The sequence below is a fragment of the Anopheles moucheti genome, chromosome 2 (genome assembly GCF_943734755.1).
Source record: "Anopheles moucheti chromosome 2, idAnoMoucSN_F20_07, whole genome shotgun sequence".
Taxonomy (NCBI): domain Eukaryota; kingdom Metazoa; phylum Arthropoda; class Insecta; order Diptera; family Culicidae; genus Anopheles; species Anopheles moucheti.
In genome coordinates this window covers 27,243,438-27,252,042 of record NC_069140.1, presented here as the reverse complement: position 1 = coordinate 27,252,042, position 8,605 = coordinate 27,243,438, and the positions used below count along the sequence as shown (strand labels likewise).

General features: G+C 42.9%; 1 protein-coding gene across 1 annotated transcript in view; it reads right to left on the bottom strand.

The window, feature by feature from the left end:
• Window positions 1–1,364: 1,364 nt before the first annotated feature.
• Window positions 1,365–8,605, bottom strand: part of LOC128303614 (collagen alpha chain CG42342-like) — an 84,384-nt gene continuing 77,143 nt past the window's right edge. Inside the window, exons 14-16 of the mRNA XM_053040623.1 lie at window positions 3,903–3,983; window positions 2,600–2,800; window positions 1,365–2,485 (exon numbers count right to left, since the gene is read on the bottom strand). Coding sequence (XP_052896583.1) covers window positions 2,327–2,485; window positions 2,600–2,800; window positions 3,903–3,983 — 441 coding nt within the window. The 3' untranslated portion in view covers window positions 1,365–2,326. The remainder of the gene's footprint in view (window positions 2,486–2,599; window positions 2,801–3,902; window positions 3,984–8,605) is intronic.

The following is an 8,605-nucleotide window of genomic DNA, read 5'->3' as shown; positions in this document are numbered from 1 at the left end:
CAGCAGCTTCTGAGCTTCTCCTGTTTTGCAGTGTGTTTTTTTTTGTTTTCGCCGAGTGCAGCCAAGGACCATAATTATAAGAAGCGTTTGGTGTACTGCCCGGTGCATTCCACCATTTGCTGTGGACGATTTGTGTAAGCAGCAGGATGAACCACAAGCTAAAAACGCGAATGCTGTAACCGGTCATAATTGCACAGGGCCACCACCAGTATAACAGAGTGGTTTGGAGGGCAATCAATTGCTTCTGTGACAAGTGAGTGTAACTGCTATTGGTTGAAACAAAAAGGGGATTTCGGAGGTTAAATGTTGTTATTTCAATAGAGTAAGTATTACATTGAAATAATTCTATGATAGCTTTACTATACAAAATTCGACGTGCGATAATGTTATATGGATTTATGTTTTTGTGTGTAAATGTTTCAAGAATTCTAGCATCAAAATAATTTTCTCTCTATTATTTCTTAAGATTAAAAAGCCGTTAAAATAGATCATCAACCATAATTCATCGTGTGAAAAATGCGTCCAGTGCATCTTATTCACGGATCTTTCATTTATTTACACGCAAATTGATGATGAAAGTTATTCTTCTATTAAATCCCAGCTTTATTTTAGTAGTTAAAACTTATTATATTTGTATTTAAAAAATCCAGGGTAGATCTAATAGATAGGAGCTTCTTATACATGGTAATTTACGATAGCAAAGTATGTATACGTACAGGTAAAGGTTTTTTAATTTTAGATACGTGTTCGGGAATAATTATGGTTGGTACATACACATTTATTGCTTCCACTAAAGGTACGAAAGTATTTTGGTGGACTGTAAAAAGTTTGAAACAAAAATGGACAAAATGAATGTGAAGCGATGATTGAACGATAGTTTCGAATCGATGTTTTTCGTATACGCCTAAGATGTATGCAATGCGCACTACAAATTCATGGAAAGTTGATCCCAAAAGTGAATAAAAAGAAAAATAATACAAAGAAAACGTTAAGATATCTATCTGGTACGTTCTAATTTTACGTTCACTTTTATCAACAGTGAAAATAGGATGATATTCATGTTTGCTATCACTAAATGGATTGAACGAAATTACTGTATTGAAATTGCATACCTCGCAGGCGTTTAAATAGGGTTTGGAAAAATTTCATCCCTTGGAAATAAATCGCTTTTCCATTTCCACGAAAGATTTCATAATTCGTGTTGCTGTGTTTAAAAAAGAATGCAAAAACCGTTTACATCGTTACATGTGATTGTTGATTTACATGTAAATTGATTAAGATAATAACGTTAACAATATAAATTTCAAGCTATAAAGAGAAACAATTCCAACTCATGCCACTAAAAAACGGTGTGAATATTGTAGCAATAGCATTAACCTGTTTTTTATTTTTATTTTTACATAATGTGTCTTCATAATTACATTACATTACTAGGAAAATCGCTTCTCACAACACAACCTTAACGTTTCGATTTGCTCGAACGCCAAATTGTGGATACGGACCGGCATCAACCGTTGCGTTTGCCGACGACTTAAGCGATAATCGAAATTGTACTGAGCAATACACGCAAATAAAACAAGCTTCGACAATTACCTTCCCAATCGCAGGGAAAGTGAAAAGCTGATTAAACTACCTCGTTCACTATTTATCACTGATGGGCGAATGTCAACCGTTGGCACGTTGCAATAATGTAGCGCACGTACGCAAATGAATCATACGCGCGAGCAATCACGGTACGCACCGGGGGAATGCACGGGCTCACGCTGTGTGCACATAAATTATGCCGTGAAAATAAAAATCTGATACGGATTGTTGTAGCTTAAATTAATTTACATCTATCATTTCGTGCACACGTTTCGCTCATGTTCGCGTTGGAGTGAAATAAGGTGATGGAATTCCATTACCATCCTTCTCATCGCTCATCGTTTTGCCGGTTTCATTTACATACATTGGCCTTTAGCAACATCGGTATCGGTTTTGTGCCTGAGCTCAGGCCACGCTTTGTGGAATGCTCGATCCCAAAACGGTCACACAGGGCAATGGGAATAAATTAATTACCGCAGTTCAAATAATGGCATTAAAGAGGAACCACATTAATTTGCGTGGAAAAAAGTGAACATTGGCAAATAAAACGACATGAAGCCATGGAAAGGACAATTGACAGAGAAATTTCGATTGTTTGTTGGTAAAATTAAACATTTTCAACACACTGGGATTCTTACGTCTACAGCAGCTGTCCTCATTTGAGTGATGCTTAAGGCACGTTTTAAACCGGGTTTGCTCTATTTTTCACCACGATTGGAAAAGTCACCCCATCTCCGTTAAATCAGTTTCCGTTTTCATTCTCAACGTACTCCTCCTCGTAGTCCTCAGCTTCCGGCGCGCCATCGTCCTCCTCCTCTACGTATTCACTTTCGTTCTCGGTGCCGGTCACATCCGGCAGATAGTCCTTGTGCGGTGGTGATGGTAAGATCGGTTCCTGGTACTATAGAGAGAGACATAGAATGAGCAAAATTATTAGAATGGAGAATTGTTTTACGCCCCAAAAAGGTGGACATTGTTTTGGTTACGGGCGCAGCAACCCCATCCCAACGCTTACCACTTTCGGTGCACGCCAACCACATCCTGGCAGTGGTAATCCATCGATCCCTAAGGGACACGGTGCATCCAGTCCCGGTACGCCCTGATCGCCCTTATCACCCCGATCTCCTTTGCGGCCACGCTTCCCAATCGGACCGGGATCTCCTTTGCCACCCTTCTCGCCGCGAGGACCCTCCTGCCCCGGAATGCCATCCGTACCCTGAGGAAAGAACAGGGTCACCAACGATCCTGCCTCGTTCGTGCAGTGTCGTGCCCGTTTGCATTACGCGATGCTCCCCACCGGATGATGTAGATGTATGTATGGTTTTAATAGAAGTCATCACGAATAAATGAAATTATTTCGCTCCATTCCTGATATCGCTCTTATGAGGATTGCGCAAAGACCAGGGGAATGATTCCTTCACTCTTCATGCTTGAAAATTAATCGAAATGCAGCAGGATGTTTGTAAACCGTACACAGAAATAAAAGGAATGCTTGAATGTTTGAACCAACCAAAACGTTACATTGCGTTGGAGTTGACAGTGTATCATAAAAACAACCTCGACATTCCATTCCCTCGCTCAAGACACAAGCAGTACATTAAGACATTAAATTCCAAACGAACTTTCAGGGAGACACATGACGACTTATCCGGGGACTGGCGGGATGGAATGTGATGGAGTGTGATTCCTTGTTTTGATGTTTCGTTTGTTGTTATTTTTGTGTTTATTCGCTCGGTATGTTGGTTGTTTTATGCGCGTTTATTTACAAAACTTTTATAATGAAACCTCCTTACAGGCACATACCCAAAAGGGTCGTAAAGAAACTCCGAACCAAAGAACGGCGACAGCAAGCCGGGAACCGTTTCGGTAAGGATGTGATCGGGAGCTTTAGCTTTCGGGAGGGGCTTTAGCATCGCCACCGGGGGGTACATGCAACAAGATGGCACAATTTCGGGATGGCTGCCAGCTGTTTTTCATTCCACTTGCCCATTCACTTTGGCTGATTTTGATGGACGAGTGGCAGAGCGAGCGAGATGAGCGCTGAATGTGTAATTATGCGTCCGGATGGCACTGATGAGATGGAGGTGAATTTATTTAATTTAAATTACTTTCCCCGTGCTGTGGTGCTAACGTGCCGAAAGAGAGATAGGTAAAATTCATGATGCATGATGCATGAAGCCTCCGGGTTGCAACTGTTGGATGCGGAACGACCGACTAAGTCGCACTACCAACAGTGCATGTGCAGATTATGACCGGTCGTGCTCGGTGGCGGGTATCATCCGTTCGCAAACGTCACTGAGACAGTTGAGCATATTTACGGGTAGTCCCGGGTCGCCTCGTTCACCCTTGTTGCCGGTTTCGCCCTGTGCGCCCTTCATACCGTCCAGCCCCGGCGGTCCCTAGAGTGGCGTGAGATGGCATGTAAATCAAAGGAAAAAAGGGGAAGAAAGTGTCGGAAAATAGAACAAAAAATAGTAATGAAGTATATTATAACTCAACCGGGCAGGTAGGTGAATGGTTAAAGTTAGTGAATTCTTCCTTATCACACACACACTGAACCAGTCGCACACACACACACATACATACTAGCGTACACACTACTCCACCACCTATATCCTGCGGAAGCTTGCAATCATTTAGTGTTTGACGGTCGTAAAGCTTTAGGTACGGTTTGTCTGATGAAGTCCTTGCGTACGGATGGAAGCGTCCAAACAGGGTGTGTCCTATTGTGTGTGAAACGTCTTGCACGTTTTGTTGAATGATTTCCTTTAATTATTTTCCATGATGAGTTTGATGATTGCAGTCGAATGGAAAGGATCTTCTAGATGCTGCCTGGAGTTCCATTTTCCTATGTAAACCTATCCCATCCACTTGCAGCACTCATGCAGCATCCCTTTTCCGTTCATTGTGTAACTATGCCACAGGGTGTCGAATAATCGAACCCGTAGATAAATACGATCCATTCAATCAAGCACCCGATTCGAAACAAACAGCCAACGAGAAGGAAGCTTCCAGGAAGCACAGGTAAAGATGAAGATGAGCTCGGGAGAAAAGTTTACACTTTTAATTACAACGTTTTTCCGCTGGTGTTGGCGTAGTTTCGGCAGGCAACAGGGGTAGTACATTCACACTTTACAAAGAAAAGGATATCCTCCGTGCTCGTCGGCAGTATTCACCAGAGCGTGTTCGTTTCCGTTCGGTTGATTAAACACAAAAACCTCGAATCGCCAACCGAACTTTGCGGGTGCGGAACTCGGGAAAAGCGGAAATGGAGATGAAATGTGAGGCAACAAAAAAAAAAATACCAAAAGGATCCAAACACACGAACACGAACGACTGAACTGGACCATTTCCAAAAGCCTAAAATCGAACGATATGCTTTCCGGCACGGGAACCACCCGGAGATGAAAGTGGATGGTGTTTCGGTATGTGTTTGGGGAAGCCATTTTTAGCATTGGCAACATTTTGTGTATAGGGTTGGATACTCGTGCCGTTGGCCGGGATGGGGTGGGGTGGCGCTGTGTGCTTTAAAATTCCATTTCATTTCATTAATTATATAATTTCAATTAAATGAGTTAGCAAAAAGCGAGCTTTTCGGTGAGCGTGAGTGGGATGGGGAAAATTAGTGGAATGAGCTCGGCACGCCACGAATGCACGCCGTGGGCATGGCGGGATGCAGGAACGATGAAGCCCAGAAGCCCGGAAAACCGTACTGCCTTGAATCGATTGCCTGCAGTCAGCAGGTCCCTCGACCAGTAGACAAGAGGATGCTACAGGTCCGCGTGCGATTCTAATTAAACGCGCTTTTCCGGGCACAACCAGACCACGTACTCGAGTACGTACAAATGGATGGAAATCGTTTCGGTTTCGTGTGTTTGGAGGGGGCAGGGGTGGATACTCGGAGTGCGGGTTGTAGTTGAACGGAACGGGTTTTTTCATTACACTGGTGTTGCCATTGTAGTATTTTTCACCATTTTAATGCACGATTTGGCGTTAGTCGCTGGGAGCACCTTGCTCACCTTACGGTGAGTTGAACTTTAAATGATTTTAAAAGCAGCATTCGGGATGCCACCAATCGATTTGTGGTTGTGAGTGTTTTTTTGTTTTGTGAAAAACTTTTAAACGGTTCTGTAACAGTGTTTTAATAAAACATCGTGAATTGAAATTTTCTATTGGGTCATGTTTTCATTTTCTATCCACGCTCTAGTTCATTACGGAGACCTTTTTTGGAAGCCAATGTATTACACGACGATGGCAAGCAGCCGAATAGCAGCCAGATAATAACGTTTCCGCGAAGTATTGGATTTTCATCTCAGCTTCCGTGTAAGATGGTACCAAAAAATGGAGGATTTACAAGGGATAATCACGGTACGGCACGCGGGACTGGAACCGGATGATTACCCAAAATAATTTCCATCCTTCTGAAAAACATCTAGCCACCACAGGGAAAAAAATGAAATGTTTCGATTGCTTGCGAGATTCTAAGCGCCTTTCAGCTGCTCTTACGGTACACGAGCATTTGATTAAATGTACAAAATGGATAAAGCTTTTTCTCCCAGCATTACGTCGATTTTACACGAACTCCACGAATGGGCCATAAAATGACGGGCTCATTGCGCTTCCGTTCCTTGATAGTAAAATGCATTCGATGGGAAATGAATCAAACGCACGCGAAGATCTGTGAAGTAGAGCGCAATATTGATGCAAATATTGTCAGGCATCCAGCGGAGAAAACTGTCTCCGTTTGATTTCAGCCATTATTCCCTTGCTTTCATTCCGCACTGGGAGCTTAACGCAGTGAGGGGTTTCCAATTTTCCTCAACAGCCGTTTGAGGACAGTGACTTCTTTAAAGTGAGTCGGTAAAGAACTCACATTAGGCGGTACACTTCAGGCCAAGGGTGGTGAAGAAGACAGCCAACCCAAAGATTTTCCAATCGTAAACGCAATCGAAGGACTATTGTGGTTGGTCTTGGTGTGTATTGGAGGATCGAAGTTGGGTGGTTGGCAGCTAGGAAAGGGTGAGGTACATTTAATTTGATTTTCAATTGATCTCTTACAAGTGATGATGGTTAGTGTTGGAGAAGGAACAAATAAAAAAGGATTCCATTGACAAAAGGATAACCCTTAAGGGGTAAAGAGAATTTCGTTACATTTGAAGTTGATTGGTAATTCGCTTTGCATCAAAGTTTGCACAGCACAGGGCGAAGCACCGTTTGACGCTGCCATGGGGTAACATGGTTGTAGAGGATGCACTTGTTTCATAGCACAATATCGTTTAGAACAACCGGTATGGGTGCAGGTGAGCATGTCGTTAAATATTTATAGTCTGTCGGAATTGGTTTCAAATGCATTATGCATGGGATGGAACGCTTTGGGATGGTTGTGTTGAATTAGAGGAAAGATGGATGATGCGGCACATGTTGGAGTGGACCACAGGTTAGGTAGAGGTCTTGTACCGTTGCCGTACTACATAATTTTCATGTCAAATTCGATGAATTTTCCCACACAGAAACTTGAAGCGTTTTTCGTGAAATGTAACATTGTCAGCAAAGGGTAATGTATGAGTGAGGAGTAATGTTGAGATATGCAGCAACACTCTGTTGTATAAGCGAACAAAACATCGATCGTAATAGGCTAAACTAAACGTAACGAAGAATGAACCGCGAGGAAAATTCGTAGTACTCGATGTTACAAGCAAGGTTTTCGTCGAAAAGTTTCATAACCCACGTGCACTTTATTCGTTTGCTTTAGTACAAAATACAGACGAAGGAAAACAAGTAGCCAACACACCAACATGCATGCATGGATGTTACATTTGCGTCCTCCCAGACCTGCTATCCATTGTTTATTTATTGTTTGTTAATTAACTTAATGTATAACCATGGTTTTGCTTCGTTTGTTTCCTTAAATTTTGCTCACCTATTTACTTGCGCGTTTCACTTAACTCGTTTGGCATCGGTTTGGACTTGTGGGTTTTTGTTATTGTTTTCACCACCTTTTGCATGCTGCACTTTGCACCTCTCCTTTTGTTGCACCTAAAGTAACTTGATTTTTGGAGTACCTTCCTATCTCTCTTATTAGCGCTCCTTCATACTTTCAGCTATTTACAGTGGGTTTTGTATACTATAAAAATTATTTCCATTTGCTCTTGACAGTTGAGTGTTTTGGGTTGCTTCCCCCATTCGTTAGCTACCTGTGTGGAAAACAGTGTGTCGTGTGTGTGTAAGTGTGTATGGAGTTGATGAAGTTCCTTTCTGACGGGGTTTTCTATTTTTACTGCCCTTTACAAACAAATACACCCGCCAAACCTGGTGTCGGTGGAGCAGCATTTCCAGGCGGGTTTTCCGACAGTCGCGGTGCATTTTTGTCGATCGATCTTATCGGCATCAGCAACACTATTTGCCCAACCCGATAAACTATCCACAGCTTAATTACTATTTTATACAATTCCACAATGACCGTACATTTTCCCGTTTACAACTGACCCATCGATACATATATGGTAGTGCTTTAGCAACACACAAAACTAGCTGTCCGGGGATGTGATTGGTTTCCGGGCTATGTTTCTTGCTGGGTGATTTTTATCCTTTCCATGCTCACGTTGGGCCACTCGAAAAATCAAACTCTTTCCAGCACCAATCTGCACGAAGGCTAGACTCCAGCGTCCCACAAACATGGCGTCCAATCCATGGTGGTGCCTAGGCTCGTCGGCACGCACCCAACCCACAGTACGGGCGCTTAGAATGAGCCATCGAATGCCCTGTCCCTGGGTAGCCAATTATTTACGACTGACCGGGATCGAAGCCAATTATTACCAACATATGTTTGCCAACTTTTCAACCGAAACCCCGCACGTTGGGGGTCGAACGTTCGGGAGTGTCATGGCGCGGGCCAAGGGCGTATCACCTTGCGACCGAACCGATTCAATCTGACATTTTCCCGGCCGCTCCCGTTATTGGAGTCTGGAATTGGCGATGAACCGGTTTTTTTGATGAGAAAAGGAAAAAAAAAATGCTATAT